The 23,952-nt window shown below is 39.4% G+C and overlaps 1 protein-coding gene across 1 annotated transcript in view; it reads right to left on the bottom strand.

Annotated features, from left to right (window-relative positions):
- The window catches only part of LOC129093563 (phospholipid-transporting ATPase ABCA1-like), a 132,169-nt gene that overhangs the window by 54,514 nt on the left and 53,703 nt on the right, over nucleotides 1-23,952 (bottom strand). Inside the window, exons 22-31 of the mRNA XM_054601616.1 lie at nucleotides 22,562-22,776; nucleotides 21,336-21,414; nucleotides 19,139-19,344; nucleotides 16,871-16,919; nucleotides 15,914-16,021; nucleotides 15,697-15,729; nucleotides 14,925-15,064; nucleotides 11,422-11,549; nucleotides 7,615-7,713; nucleotides 6,803-6,992 (exon numbers count right to left, since the gene is read on the bottom strand). Of these exons, the coding sequence (XP_054457591.1) occupies nucleotides 6,803-6,992; nucleotides 7,615-7,713; nucleotides 11,422-11,549; nucleotides 14,925-15,064; nucleotides 15,697-15,729; nucleotides 15,914-16,021; nucleotides 16,871-16,919; nucleotides 19,139-19,344; nucleotides 21,336-21,414; nucleotides 22,562-22,776 (1,247 nt within the window). The remainder of the gene's footprint in view (nucleotides 1-6,802; nucleotides 6,993-7,614; nucleotides 7,714-11,421; nucleotides 11,550-14,924; nucleotides 15,065-15,696; nucleotides 15,730-15,913; nucleotides 16,022-16,870; nucleotides 16,920-19,138; nucleotides 19,345-21,335; nucleotides 21,415-22,561; nucleotides 22,777-23,952) is intronic.

Genomic DNA, 23,952 nt, shown 5'->3' with positions numbered 1-23,952 from the left:
GAGTAAAACAAGGAAGAGGAGATGAATAAAGACAGCTCGGAAGCCAGACTAAAAAGAAAAAGGATAAATTAGGAAGCAGAGCAAGAGTAGATTGAGGATATAAATGTAAGTTTAAAATTGGAAAAGTGAGCATAAGAGGTAGGAAAAGAAAAGGAGGAAGAAGAACTGGAATGACAAGGAAAAGAACAAACAGAAGGAAAAAGGAGAGGAAGGAGAGGACCCATCTGGCTTATGAATCAGAGATAAGGAGGACCAACGGCACATCCACCTTGGCTTATCTCTGAACAAACATGCTTCTCTTTCAAAAAAAGCCACAGGAACTCGGAAACAAACAAAGCCAGAAAATAAGAGCTTTTACACTCAGCTGCGTGTACATTGAGTTTATACAGGAGCATACCGTCGGTGTGGGTCTAATTATTTTGGCCTTGGTCCATGTCCCCCATCAAAAAGACTGAAATGGGAACATAACGTGATCGTGCAATAGCCGGGCCTGCATCTCATGTTCATTACCTGGGAACAGCTTCAGAGTGCTTGGCATTCTGTACAGGACATCGGTTCTCCACAACACAGTAGTAGCTTGATAGCTTGGGAAGCAAACAGGGTTGAGGGTAATCAAATCTGTTGAATGAGCTAGCATACTGGAGCACTGGAGAGATAAGAGACAGTGCTGTGTTCACATTAATCTTGGCACTGTTTATATGAGGCTGTACCGCTAAGGTAGAATTATAATTTGATGTAGAGTGCACACAAAAAAAGCAATGTCGGGAAAGCAGAATCTTCTATAATCGCAAGTGATGATCAGGTTGATTGGTTTAATCATGCAAATCAATACATTTCTGTAAGTGTGAAGTTTTTGTTGCCACTTTTTAACTCATTATAACACGATGTGTTTTGGAGGGAAAGTGACAGGTGGTCCAACGTGAAATGGTGTGTATTTCAGGAGCTGCATTTCATTGTGTTGTGTGATTATGTCCACTATGATCACATCACAACGACCATTTAAAAACTGAGCCAAACAATACCATTAGATAATGGCTGGAGTAGTGTGGTAAGCACTCCTCTGGGTGACAACAGGCAGTTATTAACCACAACAGAAAGCCGCTCTGGCTATTCCGTCTCAGATCATGAGAGATTGAGTTGCACACATCCACGCCTGATGACAGATTTTCATCCCGACCCCTTTCTATTCTGTTTAGCCACAACAAAAGGGAAAGCACAGCCTCATCCACCATTTGCCTCGCCTCACAATTCAACGACCTCGCTGCTTTTGTTTGAGCATCTCTTGCCTTCCGCTGAGAGGGCGGCTCTGGACAGGTAGTTTTACACCAAAATGGATCTGCAGGTGTTGGAAGTGAAAGTGACAAATCAACGGGGCCCAGCAGAGAAAGGATGTGTCGGGCCTGTTGTGTCCGCCAGGTTGAGTATTGGCTGACGGGGTTTGAAACTGATCTGCAGTTACGTTAGATTTGTTATTTGCCAACAGCTGTTGCTGGAGAAACAACCTCGCCCTCAGATTTAAAGTTTACAGATTTGTTATGGTTTCAAAGAATAAATGATGACATTAAATGGCAATAATATGTCTGCCCTGAGGATTTTATGTTGTAAATGAATACTCCACGCAGAGGTGCATGAACTTATTTAATTTACTATTATAGATTATGTTGCATTGTACATTCATTAATTTCTTTTCTAAAGGAACAACGAATAGTCTTGCTGAAAAGACTTATTCACTGTTAAGGCGCCCCCCCCTCAAACTGACAAACTCAGGTAGATAATGTTTTTTGTATTTCCTATGCAGAACTTTGCTTTTTTCCCCACACAAATGGTCGGCCAATGACCAACTTCAACACACTGATTGATGAGACCAAGGAGAGTAATTTGCAAGCGAGCAATAGTTAGGCCAGTCTCCGAATGATAAATACATCAATCGTAATTCTGTGAACGTGGCAGCTTTATCAATTCCTCTGCACGCATGACGGCCTATTCATCCATGAAGGTTAAATATCACCAGTGAACAAGAGTCAATACCTTAGAATTGATAATGGGTTTACTGTTGCCTGCCATTTCCATGGAAACAATGATTCCGCACTCCCTCCTGTGGTGGTGTGTCCATGTTTTTTATCCCTCCCTTGTCTTTTCTCTCGTTTCTCAAGGGCATATTCGGAGGATGGGCAGGATAAAAGATAAAAAAAAGTCAAGTGTGAAGCTGGTACACTTTGTCATGATTTATTCAGCAGGGGAAGCTTTCAGGTCAAGGGAATACATCCTCACATCGTGCTCAGCTTCTGTGGGTGGTCTCCACCTTGGATTTGCATTTAATTTATAGCCCGCCATGCGATGGACCAGTCTACTGGTAAGCAAAGCAGCAATGGTGGTAATTGCATACTTTCCCACACCCATGTCATAAACTCATAGTGCATATTTATAGTAAGCAGCATATTACAATAATATATACATACCCCTCACAATATTAATCATACCTCACAAGCAACGGTTCTCTGCAAAAAAAATGATATTCTCTCCAGAGTTCATACTGTATATCTGAGCATGACAGCCACACTAAAGTTTCTATCCCATGACCTTATGCACTACACTTCATTTCAGGCTGTAAACTGTGGGTTATGGCCCGCCGGTGGATTGCCATTAGCAGCAGGGAGGCAGCGAAAGTTGGAGAAGTGTGAAGGGTTATGTTATAGAGTTACACACTGAACTAGACTTATGTGCTGGGGTCTTTTCGCCAACATCGAAAAACAGAGACCACGAGCAACCATCTCACCTCATAATCACACTGAATGTTTCTACCATATTTTCTCACACACTACACCAGTGGCGTAAATCTTTCAAGATTTTAGATGAAGAAATAGAGCTTGCTGGCTTTCTGTGTTACAGAGACTGACCCCTGCCACATAAATAAAGTGTTTCATTATGCAAAAAGAAGGTGATGGACAGATAAGCGTGACTTTTGAAAGCATGCGGATTGCATACAAATGCTTTCCCCTCCTCATTTGTCTTCTGCTATATTCTCTTCTTCTGTAGCAGCTTCTTGTTCTAAATCTACAGTTCCTTCAGTGCACATTTAGTGATGACTGGCAATAATATTGTTGCATCATTATGACTCAATGTCCTCAAGGTTGTTTCCATGCAAAAATGAGCATCCATTTAATATCCTTTTACAGGATCTGGATTGGATGTTGTAAATACAAGAGAAATGATGCAAGTGAATGTAACAAGATGTAGACAAGAATTGGCCTTTGTAAATGTCCTTCTTTATTGAGGCTAAGTGTACTAAAAGTGCCAGCTACATATAAAATGACACTATAAAGCAGGAATCCAGCAAAGTAGTGTCAATTCAGAGAATAACAGAAATTGATTTGGGCTGAGAAACACTAAAATGAAAGAATGAGTGAGGTTGTTTCAAATGGGAGAAGCAGGTGGAGAGGAGGAAGAGAGCAAAATAAAAGAGGGTTGAAAAAGAACCTTGATGGCCTAGCACGATAATGAATGATACAAAGAAACAGGTAGCGCCTCAACAAATGGGGGTTTCCTTGACATTGCTGTCATAGGCTAGGACAAAACGTCATGGAAAAAGAAAAGGTCACACAAAGGGCACCTCTCTTGTTTGGCTGTCTCAACAATCATCCTATAACATGATACCGGGACAGTTGTTCCTTTAAAGTGGCCCTGGATGGCCTTGTCACAGGAAGGAGCACACAGCAAGACTCACACGTTCAACGAGCCATTACAGATCTGTGGAGAGTGTGAAATGGGCTCATAACGTAGTGTGGGATATATTGTAGGGGAGGTATAGGGGGCTTCAAGGAAATAAAGGAGTGGCAGATGACATAGTTTCAAACTGTGTCATTCCACTTCCTGCCTGTCTCCGTTTGGTCTGTGTTCAAACATTCTGGGGGAAACGCCATGACAATTATGAGACAAAATCATTTTAGATTTATCTGTATGTGACTGTGACTTCCCTTAATACCAGAGACATAAAGACGCTTTGCTACTTCACAACTTTGCTTTGCAAATTAAACTCACACTGACTTTTAAAACTTATATAATAGGCATAAAAGAGCTGACAATTAAAAAAAACTTTTAAGGCCATTTCAGCCACAGTGGGGCATAACTTTGTAACTGTCTATTATGTCATTTTCCACTGCTCTACCAGATATGTGCAATGCGTGTATTCAACTGCAAATAAAAACTGACATAACTTTTTTTTACTAGTTTTACTGTATACTGTAGTTTCTAAAGTAGCTCAAGCTAAATCAAGTGAAAACTTAACAGTGATAAGAAAGACAATCTACACTATGGCATCTGCGTAAGAAATGCACGTGTGCTATAAAGGCTGCAAATTGGGTTTAATCGCAACATTATGTTAGATGTGAAGTTGTGAAGCCGATGTATTAAGCTAATTAAATTATGTGTAGCTGAAGTGTGAGTGGGAAGTGTTGATAAGGGCGTCTCTTCTTGACAAGTGTTTAACTTCAAGAATATACTCAGTGCTGATGATGACAACAGTCACTACTGTGGTTGTTGTATGTTCACTGAAGTGGACAATCTTTTTGAATATGAGCCGATAATATTATTTTAAGAGTTGTTGACTAAATATCAAGCACTTTTGTGAATTGCCATGTAACAAACCACAAGAAAGAGCGTAGCTATACCGCACATTACAATGTGGGGACAACGCTAGTAAATATCAGCCTCAATGAAAAAACGTTTGACCTAATGAAGATCCAATTTATTTATTTTGTTTTAACTTGATTAAAACATTTGAAAAGTTTGGAATAAGTATGCAGACATCACTCTTTTCATATAAGAGTGATGTGTCTATGCCATCAAACACCTACACACAGGATTTTCTGTCCCACCCTCCCACATCTGCAATTCGATTATACTTAACCAAGACTGTACCACAGCCCACAGGTTTCCACTTATTTACTGTCACATGCACAACAATTACAGTGAAGCTGTCAAAGACCAGTCTATGTGCGTTATTGTCTTATGCCTCCTAATGAGTGATGATTGAGGCCTGCTATTGCATGTCAACAAAAAGATATCCCACCTGCACCATGACTGCGCATTATCCCAGGACTGCTTATGCTCATGCATGCAACTTACATTGGCTGCTAGTTTGTATGAAAATGAAGTTGGAAGTGCAAAATTGTGAATGAGCTATCTTGTAAATGCAATGCTGATTTGCAGCCAAATCTTAGGTATCAGACAAAAATCAGGCTTGACCGTGAATCAACCTGCATAGTTTCAGTCCAAGCCAACTAAGCCTGAACCACAGCAGCAGTTCTGAGGTGTGAGACCGAGAGAGTGTGACAGAGATGGGGGAAGAGAAAGTGGCTTGCAGCGATCAATGTTTCTATAAGTTATTAAGAAGAAAACTGTCATTTGAATGTCAACGTCATGAATGAAGCTTCGAACTATCTTTTCAATGCAGTATAAGATGTGACAAAATCTCCAACATGCACCTCCCCTTAACAAATACGTTGCACACCCCAATTTAAAGAAATTACAGCCCGTGGGACGGGCCCAATTGGTTTCTGGCAGAGAATCAAAGCTCTAATCAGATATCAGAACCCCCCCCCCCCCCGCTGCTTTCCTCTCATCATTGGGGGGAAAACAATGACAAACAAAAGCTCAGCCGTCTCCAAGGCGAAGAGAATATTGGCAGATTTAGGTGGGGTTAGGAAGGAGACATTGAAATTCAAATCTCTTAAAATGCAGGCACATGCCACAAAGCCTGAGTATACAGACACAGCCGTCTCTAATAAAATGACATTAGAGTGGAGGTGGCAGGTTCTCCTTCTATTCTCTCTCAAGCTTAGATTTCTCATTATCATTGGGAGACAACAGTGCAAACTATTTAGCTCCAAATGAACTACCTTCTCTTCTGATTGGTTCAGTCAGCATGTGGTGGCTAGTAGGCAGGGATGCAGGTTCTCTAACTTGCCCATCGATCTCGGTCTGGATCAAGTCTCTTTTTCGGGTCATACCATGCAACATTCGCCATAGCTGCATTTGGACAAGTATATATTGTTTAGGTAATGGCCTATAAAATATTGGTATTGACTTCTGGAGGTTGAGACATGCAAACCTCTGAGGACTCATTATGTGAGCAGAAAAGGTGAAGTCCTTTGCAGTGTCTATAGAGGCAGTGCATGCAATACAATATCCTAAAAGGCGCGACAAGGTGAGAGGTTGACATGTACCTGAATATGACAAACTATGGATATATTTGAACTGGATTTTTAGCAGGTATGGGGAACTGGCTGAATCCCTGGCAATGTCCGATTCCGTGTATTTGCAGTGGAATCAATTTTGGCCCTACTTTCATGCGTGCACGCTAGCTCAGAAAAAGGGAGGCAGCACAAAAGGCTGATTTACATTTTGCAATGCAATGCAAATTCCTTGTTAGTAAGTACCTTTACATTTTCAAATCAAAATGATGCTGACTGGGACTTTCAGACAGCAAGCCCAAAAGCTTACATGATAAGCATTTTTTATTGTACTAGTGTGTCATTGATTTTTTTATTTTTTACACTTAGACCATTCCAGTCTCTTGCTGCAGTTTATCCCACTGGGACACACATACAGAGTACGGGGTGCACAGGAAGCCAGGAGCACTACCGCTGGTTCAGGTTAGCTGTCTTGCTCAAAGAATCTCAGAGACTGAAACACCGGCTGTTGCAGCGCCTCAAATCTATGATCCTAAAGTTCGATAAGGGTGGCTCCATTTACCAGACCACCCTGTCACCAAATGGTTCAAGCTCCAGCATGAGAGACTAACCTGAGGTGGAGGGAGCCCCCCTGCACCAGGTGGACAGTCAGGTAACATGATGGTTCGCTTTGGCGTGCTGCACTGACAGGAGGGGGAGGGGTTGGACATGCTCCAGTTCCCGTTGAGGAAGATGTCAGTGACGGACTGATCCACGGATGGAGTGAACCAATCGGAGCCACTGGAAGAACATGGTAACTTCCTAAGAGAAACAGACACACAATATGCTCACTTATCTAAACTACCCTTGTAATGGATGTGTAACATGGAAAACAGAAGAAGCTTCATAAGTGGTGAAGGTGTAATATTCACTCTTTGCCATTGGAGTGGTGGCATACTTGTACATGATTACAAAGTCATATATTTTTTTAAAGACTGCTTGTTAATAAAGATGTACGGTTTGTGTTTGAAAAACTTCAGCAGAGTAAGATGCACAAGCTTGTGTGAACTATGGGGGCTCCAAGCTAGTACTATAATTCCATTTCATTTTAAGTTTATAAAAGATATTCATTATTCAACTTATTCTGATCAGGATGATCTGGAGAGTGTGTGAAAAGCTAATAATTTATTGATCAAATGGATTCTTAGAAATGTCTGTAAAAATATCACGCAATGCTCTGGGTTGTTTGGCTTCTTCACAGATAGCTCCATTTCTGCAGCATTTCTCGATGGAGTCAGAGACATGCTCTGACATTTGCACGTATCTGACCACTAGCCACACATACACAGCTTGCAAAGCTCAACACTTTACAAATACCATTCGGCATGATTTCATGTTGATACACTTATGCTATTCTTTTGGCTTCTTCAGCATAAACACTTACGGTATTGGGTCTCCATTCATGCAGCGAATCCCAAAGCCAGGCTTGTTCACCAAGGTTTCGACCACCTTAGACACCTCCACATTATCTGGCCCATCATTGCTGTAAACATTGGGGGATATAATCATTACAAATACAATTTCAAACATTTCAGTGTGCAATAAGGTTTTCAGTTTCATCTCTAATAGCAGGAGCATGAGAGTTGAATCCACGAGCATCAGTCAATCCGTCACAATGCCAATAAAACAAACCAAAAAGTTTCATTTGGGTCTTGTGCTCTGACATAAGCACCAAAAACCTGACAGGCTTAAATGTGAAGTGACACTAGGTATAGCTGAATAACCGTGCTGTAGCATTGATTGGTTCAAGTAGAACTTGAGGAGGACAACCTTTAGCTTGATTTTAAAGTGGAATTACTGATATAGTCGTTCAAAATGGAAACACAAATTTAGGTCTTGGTGGTCGTGATCAGTTATCGCTTCAGATCCATCAGTCCACTGGACCATCATGGAGTCTATCTTAAACAGCTGAATCGATTTACAGAATGATCTGTGCAGCCTTGATAACCTCTAATTGCTTGATATTTGCAACCAAACATCTATAAGGTCCTGTGTTGTGTCGAGACCACACATTCACTTCCAAAAGAGAAGACCGTCAACTGTCAATGAGAGCTGAGTTCACAGAAAAGTGAGGCATTCTGACTCTGCACCTCTACTGTGGGTTTATTTTTGTCACAATTGACAGCAAGGATTATTTGAGATTACGGGCCCTGAAATATCGAACCAGAAGAACAATTACGGTTAAGTGTCTTATAAGTCTACTCATGTTTGGGACACAATCCATTGTCACCATTAGTAAGGGTTTTCCAAGTCTTCTAATCTGTCTTCCATCACAATTGATTTGGATTTTACACATTTAATAATCGGCCTCCCTTCACAAACGATTAACAAGTTATCCAATCTGTCTTCCACATAGGCAGAGCAAAGGAGTTTAGATGATCATTAATCTTAAATGCATCTTGACATCGGAGAAGGCCTGAAAGAAAAGAAGAAAGTGCATTTCAAGTAAATATTGATAACAACGCAGCATGCAACTGTGCCTATCCCTCTCAAGAGTGAAAGAGAAATCTCTGAGTTTGCCATCTCTTTTCGTTGGGCCAAGAGTCAAAACATGAATTCCCAAAACACCATTGACAGTTCAGTGATTCACACTTTTCCTCCATGGTTTGAGTCCCGCTCTGTCCTCATGAGTGTGCAAGCACGTTCTGACATGAGCCTGTTCAACATTCTGTGTGTACAGTATAGGCTCTTCACAGCCTTTCATTATTATCTGAGTGTCCTGTGCATATCCACGGCCTGTGTCTCAGTTAAACAATCTCCCCCTTCCAATTTCATTCTCATTACTAACCACACACACTCTGGCCTTTATCTTAAAGGTACCGTGGGAGTTAAAGCACAGTGTTTCATAAAGACCATTGTGATGGCCTTCTGCCAGCAGTGGCCACAGCCCCAGCCAGCCATTTGGATTAATACAGTGTTCACTGTCTCATTTGGAGGCGTCTCCATGAAGGTCACACGGTCACTTCCTTGGCCACCAGTGAAGTGGCACGATTCTAAAAATGGATTATGTGCAGCCATCTGTTTTACAATTAACAATGGCTGGTTTGCCACGTTATTTGAGATAATAAAACTATTGGACAGTTCCAAAATGAGGACTTGTGCATATCCACAGAAACAGTGGAACTAATGAATAGCTCATTTAGTCAAACATCACAGAAGTAAGAACTGAGACAATATTAGAAGAAAGTCAAATGAAGGCTACATTATATCAAAGAAATGAACCAAATAGTAATACTGAGGGTAAATATTATTTTCCATATTCTGATATCTCATTCCAATTTCTAAAAACAAGAATCAAACACCAAAAACTAGAAATACAGAGGGTAACTAATTAGCATTATTGCTAATAGTGTGCTTCAACCTCTAAATTAGATGAATCATTATCTTCAATCGCTCTCAGTTTAAATTGATCATTGGCCTGCATGATATATATAATGCTGCAACGCTCCTCTGAATAAACAGTTGAGATGAAAAGGCTCACTACTTTTAATCGCGCTGTCATCATCAGGCAGGATGTTTTAAAGTCACTTAAGAGAAAAGACAATATTTACGAACTGGCCAGAGGGAATGTCAGACATATTAAGAACACTCCAGTTTTATAATGCATCATACAAGAACCATTCCAAGGAATTCCCAAGAAAACCAAATGTGCAGTTCAAGTTTAGTCACAAGAGACTATGTGACAAAGTCAGCAAACCAGGCTCTGGAATCCCATGAATGAATCCCTGCCTGTGAGCCAGGATTTCATTCCCACTTGTCCCATGCTGCATGGCATTAACATGAAGACGAGAATGTACACAGGGATCAATTATCACAGTATCATGTAAAGGTCTTGATTTTCATTCTTTGTGGCACTACAATGATTGATCATTATGAATAAATAAGTTTTGCTTTATAAAACCGTTTGGTGAATGGCTCACTTCCAATGATAACAGTGACAGTGTCCTGGAATTTTCTTATTTATATTTAATGCCAAAATTGTGAGAAGACTGGCTCCAGCGAAAATCAATGTTATCAATGTTGTAGTGGACTGGTACTATGTGGACATAACCAAATACATGAAATGTCCAAGAAGTGTTTGTATATGCATAAAGTATCATCTTTAAAACTAAGCAAAGTATTAAAAATATCCACCACTATGTTGAGAGGAAACAAAAGTGTATGAACGCCTCAACAAAAACAAAAACAGTGCTAAGATAGTATCACCAATAATCAGTTTCAGGTAACAGTTTATTGTGCATTGACATCTTCAAAGTGAATTCCTACAAAGTGCCGCCAGGGGAAATGAAACACCTTCAGGGTGGATAAGGAATGACAGCTTCATGTCAAAAGAACACAGTATGAATACGGTGTCAAGCTTAGTTTGATGGTTTGGACAGCTGTAAAGATTGATGCATATTCGAATTCAACTTTTTCCAGCACTTTTGTTCTAACAGACAATGAAGGAATTATATTGCAGCAATTTTGAGTCTACTTATGTGAATATGGAGACATTTGTTTTATAAAAATAACATGAAAAAGACAGTGGATAATTCATTTCTTTCTTTCTTTCGTGGTCATTATTATGGACCATACTTCATAGGGTGAGATTCTATTAAAAAAGCCATTTACAGTGGTGCAGATCTGTGTGTTGTTTTTATGTTGTGTCCGCATCCTTTGCAATAACTCAAGTTTGTATTCAGTGGGCGTTCAAGTCCACCAAGGCCGTGCCTTGTCACCAAGTATGTGTCTTCTCAATGACAGAGTAGCAAGCTTCCACCAAGGAGGGGACAGTGTCCAGATTGATGACCTCAGCAGTGATCAAACAGCTTGAGCAGCACTGTGATATCTTTTTCCTTTGATTCTCTGTCATCAAAGCCTAAGTTTCTTACAACGTATTGTTCATCTACTCGTGCTTCTATAACTAGGCAGCTCTTTTTAAAAATGATTCACGCCCTCTCTGCCTCTGATAACAGTAAACATAATTTGCTAGAGTATTTTTCCCTGGAAAAACCTTGTTGCTTCTGGGTAATTATATAATTTGGTGTATTAAGCCATTCAGCGATATTAAACTTAAAAAGAAAGTGCTGAAAATTGTTGTTAACATTCACAACTAAATTAAAACCAGTGCTGAATTGGGTACAATTTTTTATAATTAACTACAACAAACAAAACTTACAATTTGTTCTATGATATATCATAATGTGGTTACCTGTAAAAGGTGGTTTGAGGCAAATCATACATCCAGGGTTGCAGCTCCAGACTCGGATATTCGGTGAATGGTGGCAAGATGAGCGAGAAGATCAGAGACAGGCACACAAAAACAGCAGGCAGGACCACCTAGGAGGACGGTAACAATGTCAAAATCTGCTTAAGACATTTATCCTGCGTATCTAAACTCCCCTGAGGTAAAATGTGACAGAAGTCACTAAATACGGAAGAAATTACAATGAATGAATGCACATTTTTCAGGGATGTAATATCCAAACCGGTTGATTTCAAAGCTGTACACCTATACCAAAGTAACAAAACAGTACTAATGACTAAAAAAGAAAAGTAGCAGAATGCGACAAACTAAATTGAACAATTTTACTTAATTACTTTCGGCTTAAAGGAGAACTATCTGTTGTTAGGGCTACAATGATGACTCAAGGAACTTCTTAATAATGGAGCTACAGTGCAGTGCAGAAGTACAGTAATATACAAGTCATTTCAAATGAGGGAACAGTTTTTGTTAATTTAAAGACCTTTGTTATTACAACATACAATGACAAAGAAAAAAAAAATGTCTACATGGGCGATACAGATGTTTATCTGTACACTGGAGGCACAACAACACAAATTTCAATGCTAGATCAATTTCATCACTCCCCTCCCGGAGCCCCCTCACTGTCATTACGTGCTACAAAATGACTGATGAAATCGACAATAACGCGGGGCGCGGTGATAATGTGTGCACATTAATATGCTTGACACCCACTTGTTTGGGCTCTTCTGCACGCTTTATGAGTTTGATTAAACACTTCCAACACCACCACCATCATCTGGCCACTCAGATATAATTAGTTTCTCAACATTCTCTTGTCTTTTGTGTGTTATTATTTTTTTATTTTTTTAACCAGACGCTGCCAGGCCTTTCCTATCCTGCACCCCCCCACATCCAATCCTCTTTTCGCTGTCATGTAATTCTCTTTTCATTTCATTGTTAGAGCTGACAAAAAGGTCAGTGGTAAAAAAATGCAAGCTATCTTTAATGTTTAATCACTTGTAGGTTGGAGCGCACTCGGCAGCAGGGGGAGGTTTGCGTACACTTGATTAATTGCAGGCCATGCAATTTGCCAGGCCAATTCAAGATGCTACAATTGAAAATCCTAAATTTACTGCACGGCGCCATTGCCATGGAAATGTGCTTGGAAGAAAGATAAAGAGCAGCAATGAGAGTGAAAAGCTTAATGGCAGATCGGCAAAAGAAAGAACCATTCTTTTTTCTGTTGCTCTCTCTCTCTTTTTCTCTCTCAACGGTAATTGCAGGTGACAGTTGGTATTTCTGCCATTGCAAAAAAACCTCTAAAAAACAGGGAGAAGTTATTATGCTCGCTAAGCCAAGGCACTCCGATGAACAACAAATGTGTTTAGCGCATTCTCAAGTTCAGTGGGGATTTAAAAGAGGAGGATGGGATTATATGCAAACTGGGCATAAACACCAAAACACATTTAATGTGTTTTTTTGTTTCCTGCAAAGTCCAATGGCTTATTACATTGAGTTGTTTTCCTACAAAAACATTTATGTCTATCCCATTTCATTTGTGAATTCAATGCTGCAGCTTGTGCTACAAGTGCATAATAGCATCGGATATTTTCAATGATGTGTTAATGTGGTCTTTTATTTTCTCAGTTTTCAGAAAAAAACATAACAAAAGGTCTGTAAACTTATTGTTAAAAGTAAACAAAGAATAATACAGAAACAAATGAACGCTTCAAGAACCATACTGTAGCTATAATTAGAGTAAAAATCCCATGTATTCGGACTAGCAAAACGTAAATCATCTGCAGCCTTACAGCAAGGTTTCTGCAGCTGGAAAAGGTTGCTGTAGTCAGTTCAGTTTGAGCTCCAAACGCCAGAACCGTTCAACTCATCCAGCGTAACATAACCACTCACTGCTTCTCCCTGATTCTGACATTGCCAGCACTCCAATGTCCCCAACTTTCATCCCCATAAATCACTGCTTTTGTGTTACATGCCATAATCTCTTTTATATCCCCCTAACCGCTTGTATTGGAGGAGATTACCTCACCACACAATCATATCTGCTGACAATGGGAGCTGTTGACATGATGGGGGAAAAAAGAAAACCTTTTGACAAACGAATAAAGAGGGAGAGGGAGGAGGTGCGCCCTGCAGACAATGTGCACCTTTGTACAAACACACTCACACACTTATCCTGCTCTCCGGCTCTGCGTCCCCACTAAAAGAGGGACGTCCAAGATTGACAGTGACTAATTGGGATTGGTACTGCAGCAAATTAGAAGAAGAACCCGTACACCTTAGGAAGGTGAAACACTGCTCTCTTTCTCTCTCTCTCTCTCTCTCTCTCTCTCTCTAACACACAAAGGAGAGAGCTGTGTGAGTTTTTTCAGTTATGATAATTTTAGCATCATGGCAGCTGTCATAACTGATGGCATAACAAGATGTTCACAAACACAGCATGAGTCTAGATGGGCGGTGTGTAAATACAATTTAAGTCAGAACACACTTTTTAAAACTTGGGAGACAAAAAAAATTAAATACTTAAGTCCCTTGGAAATTGCTACTTACCAAAATTGGTTTTGACTCGCTTGAATTATGCCTGTTTATTAGTTTTGACTTTTGAAATTATGTTTATGAGAAGCAAAATGATATAGACGTGCACTTAATAGGCTAATAGCAGTCTGTCATCTGTGTAATTGTAACGTGATCACATTTAATACACGGCTAACGAAAACACATGATTAGCGCACAGTGAAATGAAGGAGGAACAAATCATGTGTGTCACTTTGGCTTTCTGCTGACAATCACAGCGATCAGGTGAAAGTGAAGGTACTCTAACTGAAGCAAGCAAAAACACCTTTCCTCGACTCAATCTCCACCCAAATGTATTAAAACTCTCCTGCCCACGCCAGGTGTGACTTTGTGTCAAAATGCAAAGGTGAGACCTCATGAATTGACCCTACTTGGGATTAAACAATTCTGGTCCAAGCTTTCAACACTTTTTCGCTCACAGAAAGTGATTTATGAAAACCAAAGGGCAAAATCTCCTCCACAGCAGCAATAAACACGTTGCTCACGCCATCTTCAGCCTCTGTAGTCACTCAAGTATTCCTTTGGGAGTAATATGATGACTATTGTACGTGCAGTTCACTGATAAAAAATGATAAAAAATGATATGACATTATTCTTGGGGCTTCTCTTCCCATTTTTCAAACTTTTCCCTTTTCTATAAACTACCCTCTGTGTCGATTGCTTCTCACAGAACTTAAATTCCACAACTATCGAGTAAATCAAGATGGATGACACGACGTTTCCCTCAAGATCTTAAATGAGCTTACTCTATCATATTTGTCATTAACCGATTTCGAAAGGCAACATGTATTTCATACGGTCCTACCTTGATCCTCCCATGCAACCCTCCTTGTGTAACCCTTCAATTCATCAATATGACAGACTGAGGCCATTACCTGGGCAATGAGTCCCTTGCGGCTCCTTCGGGCGTGGTGAAAGCGCTTGATAAAAAGCGCCAGGAACTGCCTCCTGATCAGCTCCCATCCGGTGATGACCGTGGATCCCCTCCCACTGACACTGGCGTTCCTCTGTACGTCTAGAGTGGACATTAACCCACCACGTTATTTATCATCAATGCATATGGAAAATACCTGGAAAGCACACTATTGGGCTGATCAAATATAACTGAAGTGTTAAACCTGCCAGCTTCACCAGCTCATTCCACAGTGTAGCAGCTATATTATTAATAGATCATGATTTTGGAATTGTTAATTAGTCATTGCTAAAGAGGGAAAATGTGATAAACAAGGGCTTTGTAGGCGCCTAGATTTTATGTCTCACATTCTCAGAGAAGAAATTTGCTAAAAAAAGAGAACTATCTTGACACAGTAGTCATTAACAGAATAAAGCATATTCTGATTGAAAACTGTCTTCATGACGAAGACATTGTATGAAAGTGAATTTCTTTCATTAGGGTAAAATTGAAAAACTGAAGAGACAGGTTAGATAACGTTGTATGAATTGGAAGGAAATTATGTCGGAAAATTATAAAGACAGAGCCCTTGTTTATGCCGTCTTTTCAAAACGGCCAGTGAGGTGAAACAGTCAAATTGAAGCCAAACTAAATGAAGTTAATAACTGAAGAATGAAAGGCGTATTGAAAAACAGACATTTGCTAGCATAACAAAACTAAGATTGTCTGTAGAAAGAACAAAGTACAGCACCTACCTTCCACTTTACTTGTGAACTTTTCCTTTAACTCTGCATGAGAAACAGAAAGGAACAGGCCTCAAGCAGCAGTTACAGTTCATTTTAAGTTTCTATTTGAAAAAGCACCCATACATATTAGTATCAGTCAACTTTCTGCTTTGAGTAAATTCACAAATGTTTAATTGAGGTTCCTCCATTAAAAAAATAATTGCAAGATAAATTTTGAGAGACTTGCCACTCATTCCAGAGACTTGCTCTGTTTTCATGTGGACGCTGGCGATGCTGTTCCGCTTGGATGTGCGGGAGCCTCTTTTGCAGTCTCTCACCAACAGCTCCTTTGTTGCTGTGGGAATACAAATAAGATATGTTGTTTTGGCCTGACCCAATTTAGGGTTATAAATAACAATAAGAATAGCTACCTGCCCTGAAAGATGCCGTATTGTTCCCTGTAAAAGCATAATACCTTGCGTTTTCGGAAAGTGAGGAAATGGGTTTTGAGTTTAAACTGAAAAGGGAAGTTGCTTGGTGATGAATGGAATAATTATCCACTGAGATCGAGCAATGAGAAAAATAATTGATTGGTAAACACAATATCATTCTTTATAGGTATGAATGCAATGTGAATGTACAGGGGTAAGAAAAGCACTTGAAAAGAATGTCTTTTCCCTTTGACAAAGCTAGCTAATATCTGCAAACATCGCACAAAGTCTGCCTTTCACTATTTGATAAGTTCCCCTGTGAATGCAGTTTGTTCATGTACAGCATTACTTGTTATATTTTTTGAGACAGTTGCTTTTAGCATATTAAAAGCTATTTTCATGTTTGTGTTTTTTTCAATTAGACTGATGTCAAATAGTTGCAGTGTGGACACAAATGCAGTGCCCTCTCTGGGGCTGGGTTAGTTAGTGGATGCGAAACTGTTGAAGATTCATCAAGAATATGTTGAAGACTTAAAGGGAATTAGCATGCAGACGTGATGCATCTTTGTCTATCACATTAAGCTCTGGTTGTTGTGTAAGAGGGGCATGAATGTACTTTCTCATCACAGATATAAAATACAATGTTTTTAAACAGTTATGAATGGCGCCAACATTTCACCAGTGTTCGCTGTTAAGCTACATCAGTTTCCTAAAATATGTTCTCCGTTTATACCGCTAACATGTAATAGCATGCAAACATATTGCCACCTTACTTGGTATTTCTGCATCCACTCCACTATCTTCTGCCACTTTAAGAAATATCTGTGAAATTAAGAAATTACAACTTAATATACCTTCTCACGGGAGCCACAGTATGTTTCCTGTCCTCTTATAAGGAATGCAGAGAAGCAAGCAAACTAATGATACAGCAGTAAATTGAGCTTCACTAAGCAAGTAAGTATTTTTACACATAATGTATAAGATTTTATCCAGATGCCAGTTAGACTGTCAAGTTTCTGCTTAGAATAAGATAAGGGTTGTGCATCAAAGGAGTCCTAACCTTTGCTTGAGCACCTGCCAATTGGCCTCTCCAAGAGAAGTGCCCTCCTTGACATCATTTATTAATTCAGGCCGTATGTCAAAAATAAATAAATCTCCATATTTGAGAAGAATTTTAAAGTGACCTTCCGTTACTTTATTCCGCTGTGCGCTTTAAGCCCCGTTTCAACATCTGCCCTCTAAAATGTCTCTGAACACCCCTGGCAAAGCCTTCAAAATTTGTACTGAATGTGATTTTATGTGGTGAATTACATCAGTCAAAAACATAAAATCTAACTACTAACATCATAAAAACAGTCAACGAGTCCTTTAAGAGGTTGTTTATAACAATAAACAGGATACATTTTCATTATATGACCAACGTCCATGAAACATCCCATTTATCAGCCATTCTTTATTAGTGCCGTATATTGAAAATCACTACGCATTTCAATGTGTGTGTGGTTGGACTTCAAAGAAAACATGGATGCATGAAATAACCTTGTCGTGTCTGAATTTTAGAAATGCAAAAGGAATTATTTAGACTGCCTGCAGGCCATGAGTGTCTGATTCATGTCTGAGTTACATGAGGAGTATTTACCAACAGTCAGTCAGCTTTATGATCCAAGTCTGGTTGACAAAATATTTTGTGAGTCTTTTAGAAAAAACAAAACTGTGAACTGTATGTGTAGAGATGGCAAGTAAAACTATAGATGAACAAGGACATGTTGCCTGACTTAAGATCATTGCACTTCCTTTTGCTGCTGGATGCTGGACAATGCCTGCTAATGTCACATGGATGCTAGATCTCCTCATGCAACAACCAGAATAATCTTCAGTTCCCCAAGTCAACAGGGGGGCTGTGACGCTAAAATAGAGCGGGATATCGTTTAATCCGTAGAGCTGCATTAATGGTTGCAAGAAGGTGACACTGTGCATGGTAGCCCCTGCCATCAGTCAGGTCCATTTACCATTTAACACAAACAGGTAGCCAACTGGAACCAGGGTTTCTGACCCGTGAGTAAACCGCAACTTGGGTCTGTTTTACCCAGTGAGTAAGACTATTATCCTGGTGTAAACACTTTATAACCACTGTAGTCATGTAAGAGAAAGCAACTAATAGGCCTACTTGGTAATTACCTCAGTTAAATGTATTTCACCAATGTTTCTGACTGTCAGTAACCCAAACCTGGCTGCGTTTTTCAGGTGTAGGTTTATTTATTTGGGGCAAACGCTGTCTTGCTTTACTTTTCACCCTTTCTATTATTCGGAATGTAGGTATTGGCAACGGTAGAAGAAAAAAGGCTACTCAAAACTTTCTTTCTGGAGTAAAACTATTAAATATCAATGGTTAAACTATAAAACTGCACCATTTTTGTGAAGAATGAAAGATGGGTATTATAGGCGCACCGTACTGAAATTTGCATTAAGTCTGTTTAAGGTGGAGCTTTCAATTCTAATAGGTTACTTTAATGAATAATAATGCATCATATTTAAATTGTTATATTTTGAGAGTCATATCTGAAACTGCAAGTTGAGTTAACAGTGATTTGGGGGATTTGTAAGTTATTTTGGGGTACATAGAGTTATATTATATTAATATTTTTCCAAGCTAAATATTCTAGATAATAAATATCTAGCTGTTAGGGTCCCTTTAAATTGTTGCCTTACAGTAAAGCTTGCACTTGGTATTTTTTACTGGTAAACGAGAAAGTATTTCACCAGTGTTTCTGACCAAAAGTTGCTGGTTCTTTAGTTGCTTGTTCTACTGCAGGATGGGATTTGAAAACTGTCCACCAACATTTTTTGGTGGGGAAGAGGGAGGGTAAGCAGCATAAACAGTAAGTATTATATAAAGTGAAATTACAGAAACCATTATAAAAAAAGGAAAGAAAAACAAGGGCAGTGTTATCAGTATGTGAACTCTTATGTTCCTGTGTGTATGTAGGCAGCCTCTCCATATTATATCTCGAGCTAGGTTGTCAATCCCACGCTTAGTGTACCTCCTCCAGCGTGGTGTCAGAGATGCCGTAGCTGGTCAGGCCAAGGTCAGCCATGGCCTGGTCGAGCATTTGAAACAGCAAAGCAAAGGTCCCATCTCTGGCTCCACAGTAAGGCAGTATGTAGGTGATCTCCTGACCGATGCTCTCCAAGAAGACCGCCTCAGGGACATGGCGCCGCACAATTTGATCCACAGCTGTCAAATATGCTGGACGAAGAACCATTAAATAGGACACTAAACAAACACCAAAGGATAGTAACATCAGATATTTCTATCCCCCCGTTTGTATCACTCCTTCATCCTTTTAAATGAAGTTGTTTGTTAGAGTGATATAACAGACAGAGGATTCAAAAGCATCCACCGCTACTGGCTGCAAAAGAATACAGTAACTGACAGCAACTTTTACATTTCTAAACCCAATGTTCATACAAAATTAGGAACCAAAAATATTTTCATATAAACAGAAACGCAGTCTAATGTATGGAGATGACACCAGACCTGATGTTGCGACCTTTAAACACACTGAAACTGATCAGTGGACATAATTCTCCTGTCTCATCCATTCTGAAGCTGGGTCTTAGTGAGAATCAATCAGGACAGTGTTGCAGAACGCATCGCATCCATTATCGATCCAGAACCTTTCATACATAATTACTGCAGCTTAACAACCAACGGCTTGGTGCTTTATGAAGAAGTAAATGGATCTGCCTCACACATCAGAGTGAATTATTTGTGAAAATGTGTGTGCGTTTCTGTCTGTTTACCGGTGTGTGCTATAATAAAGAGAAATGTGCTGTCACTTGGTGAAATAAGATTATTTTTACTGCATTTTCTATCTTATATTAAACCATCATGTGTATAATAATTTTGAAGGTATGAGCATTGATTTTCCTTCCACAATAAACTGGAGCCTACCGAAGATTTTTCTTCTGATCATGCTTTGCATTGGTACTTCTGTTTACTTGATCAAGGCTGAAAATGATCAAAACAAATCAAATCTCCAGCATCCCATGATTTAAGGTGGCCTATACCTTTTCTGCTTCTGCTGTGTATCTACATGTTATTATTCTAACATGAGTCAATCCCGAAAAACATTTACTTAACATACTCAACTGTAAAATCAATGAATAATTGGTTGATAACGTGGATGATTTTGGCTGGCAAAATATTTAACAGTTATAATTCCATTTACCCTCCAACATTACTGTAGAACACAGGAAAAACTAAATGTGTTATTATTTGAAAATGGAAAGATACCTTAAGTAGAAATAAATTAAACAATATTACAAAATCCTAGACTGCAATAAGTAGTTTTCTAGGCCACTAGGAGGCAGTGTAAACAGATTCCAACCAAAACCTTGCCATATGATCCTTTTTGCTGAAATGGCTAACTTGTTAAAACAAAAGCTGCTTATTTATACATCCAGCAGAAACATTGTCATTCATTTTGAGTCATATCTATGGCCACCTGATAAAAGTAAGTCTGTTATTCACTCTCCTTTTAGCTCCGTTTTTGCTCTCCACCAACTACTTAGGTTAATATCTGGCTCTTTAGCTACACAATTACAAAACGATAATTTACTTATTGGGCATTTGTCATTATTCCTGGATATTATGATCAATATCCATCATTTTCCGTACTGTCTCCTAGTTTTTCTGCACTCACAAAGCTCCTAACTCTTCCTTTATCACTTATATCGTACTTTCCTATTTGTACCTACCGTTTCACTGGGACATTAAATTGCACTCTACCAGTAGTAGGAACATTTTAACAACATCTAATGGCAGCAGCTACTCTTCTACTCTTGTGATGTCTGTTGGTTTGATATTGAGAAGGTGAAAGACAAATCTATGAGCAAATGGATCTTCAGGCCACATGGACGAGAGGTTTTATGGTTATTGTTTACCTGTTTTGGAACTCTTCCCAGACTCTTGTGTTGTTTTAAAGAAGCCTGTACCTTAATCAGTGTGTGTTTTGTTAACTTACACATTTTACTGGAGGTTTGATATGGGGACTGAATATATAATAACAGACATTTTCAGTTTTTTATAAAATATTTAAACAAATAATCACACAATTTGTTGTTCAAATCTATGTTGTGTCAACTGTATAACATTTTGATTAAGCATAGGTTAACAGGTTAGGTTAGGTGCTAATCCTAAAATATGACTAGCAGTAACAGAGATATAGTTTCTACCTGAGGGATCAGAGTTGTCCCAGCTCTGGCTGCCGATACCATCATCCGGGCTGCCGTTCCTCGAAGGACAGTCTTCCTCCTGTTAATCAGAATTGGATTAGAAGAGTCTTATCATGCCTTAGCACTTAGAATGATGAACAGTGCCTCCCTGACAACTCCTTTCTCACATTAATGTAATAATGGATGCCATTCATGAGTTTCTATTTAATTGCTCTAAAAAAACACTATATGCATGAGACATTGTGGTCAACCGGTAATGCACCAATCTTTTCAGTCTAAGTCAATACACCCAAAGGAAAATTACATTTTAATTCGAACAAAGGTTGAATAAACCTCACTGCGAGAACTTTATGACATTAATTAAATGGAGTTTAATCACACTAAATGAGAGCAGAACAATCAAACTTTATCCAGTTCTGTTTCAAAGTTATATTGGCTTTGTAATTGGCTAAATTTTCCACTGAATTACAAAGTCATCTAAAAAAAAAAAGAAGAGGGGGTTCTGTTCTACCTTGCCCGCAAAGGTGTTTGCATGTTTATTTCGTTATTTCAAACAAATGACTCTGCTCACCTCAAAGAGACTGCAGACTAATGGTAATTGCTCTAGCCCTGCTGGCATCAGTGCATCTTGTTCATTTGCTCCTATTGATTAAAAGTAATTGTGCAAGGCACCATTGGCGAGCAAAAGCGAGTATCACCCCTCTCCCCGGTGACAATTAGTATCATCCAGCACGTAGGCGTTTGCCAATTCTCATGCTGGGAGAGACTAAACACAGATCATTATAGGGGGAGAGCGGCAAGAGAGAAAGCGAGCACTCAGGAAAGTCGTGAGAGGGAGCCATGTTCAATAACAGACTAGAGATAGGTTACTGTTGTGTCAATGGGGCCTGCAGCTGAAGTCCTTTGCTTGAAATGTGAAGCCAAAAAGAGTGATCCACTTCCAATTACAGCAGTTTTATGAGAAGTTATTTCAGTGGGGATAAAACAGAAGGGTAATAGTGTGGGCAGGCAATGGCCCTAATCACCAAATGTGTGGTTATCTGGAAGTAATGAAATCACACACACCTAATGTGTCTGTCGACAGCCATGTGCACTGGTGAAATATCCTTGACATAATGTTTTTTGACTTTAAGGAATAATATGTTTTTTGCCAATCTCATTTTTTTTTAATTTAGGTCCTATCAGCTCATGAGTAACCAGTAGATACATATGTTTTCTGCTGGTACCTCTTTGGACTGATGGTGTATGATACCATCACGCTGAGCTGCCATCTTCTCCGTCCCATCTCGGACCAGAGTGAGGTAGTAGCCGCTGCCAAAACGCTTCTTTAGGAAGAGTGAGGAGCCACAGCAACGCATCCTGCCTTGGGAGATGATGGCGATGCGATCACCTAAGATGTCTGCCTCATCCATGTGGTGTGTTGACAAAATGATGGTGCGACCTGAAGAGAGACAGAAAGAGAGAATCAGTAAGAGTGCTTGGTGTCTGGAATAGTGTCTTTGTTTGTGGTGTGAGTCATAGTCATGAAGTAAAATATAAAAACACTTGATTGCAAATATTACAAAGTTGAGGCACAAAACTGGGAACTTCTGAAGCATTTTTCTCTTTAGAAATTGTTTGTTTTGACAACTGCCGTTATGAAGAAGAAGCCTGACATGAAAAGATGCTGCGGATCAAAAGTGTTCAAAATCAAGACAATATCACAATCTGTCTCTGTGTGGTAGTCACTTATCTCAGTATTGCCAAATCCGCAATGTTTTTACCCAACAAAGGAAACTCCAGAGGAGTGCGTGGGCATGAACGTGGAACTAAATGAAAATTATGATAAAGGCCACCCTAAGCCTACTTTCCTGGCCACATTTTATTTCAGCTCTCTCTTTTGCTCTGCAAGTCCTTTGATTCGAGAGGCATCAAACTGAGCACAATTGCAATGACATCTACAGCATGCATTGCAAGGTTATTCACAGGTGTTCCAATCCGTTAACCTCACGCTGTACCAGATACCACATATTAATTATCACTTACCCCAGAAATCTGAAAAACAGTGCTAGATCTGTAATGAAGTCACAGCATGGTCATGTCTCTGCAGTCGGCATGAAGGCAGTATCACAGAGTACTGGGTAACTTTTGATCCAGACAAATTTAAAACACAAAACATTTAACCCGATGCCTTTATCATTAAATGACAAAGACAGGAACTTGCTTAGAAGTCAGTAACTGTTAAAGATAAGATAAGATAACTGATTTCTTACAGCTAACAAGGCCAAAAGAGTCAACAAATGCTAATTACAGATGTTTTTTTTTTTAACTCTGTAAAAGGCAATGCCGGCCTGTTGGAGGGCTGATGGTCCACCACTTTGGTCCAGGTTAAAATATCCCAAATATTTAATGGATTGCTATGAACTTTGGTACAGATAACCATGGTGACCAGATAATGACTTTACTGCTCTCCTGACCTTTCCTGTAACAACACCATATGTGTAATTGTAATCATTTTGTACATTTAAAGTAATACTTCAGCCCCAAAATGACCAATTCTAAATCCTTGTTACCTTGAATTTCTGAAGAATCACGTTTCGCTACAGTAAAAATATATCAAAACATCTGTTTACAAACT

Source organism: Anoplopoma fimbria, chromosome 7, assembly GCF_027596085.1.
Source record: "Anoplopoma fimbria isolate UVic2021 breed Golden Eagle Sablefish chromosome 7, Afim_UVic_2022, whole genome shotgun sequence".
In the NCBI taxonomy this organism is placed as follows: domain Eukaryota; kingdom Metazoa; phylum Chordata; class Actinopteri; order Perciformes; family Anoplopomatidae; genus Anoplopoma; species Anoplopoma fimbria.
Note: the sequence above shows the minus strand (reverse complement) of the source record. Positions and strands in the feature narration are given on the sequence as shown.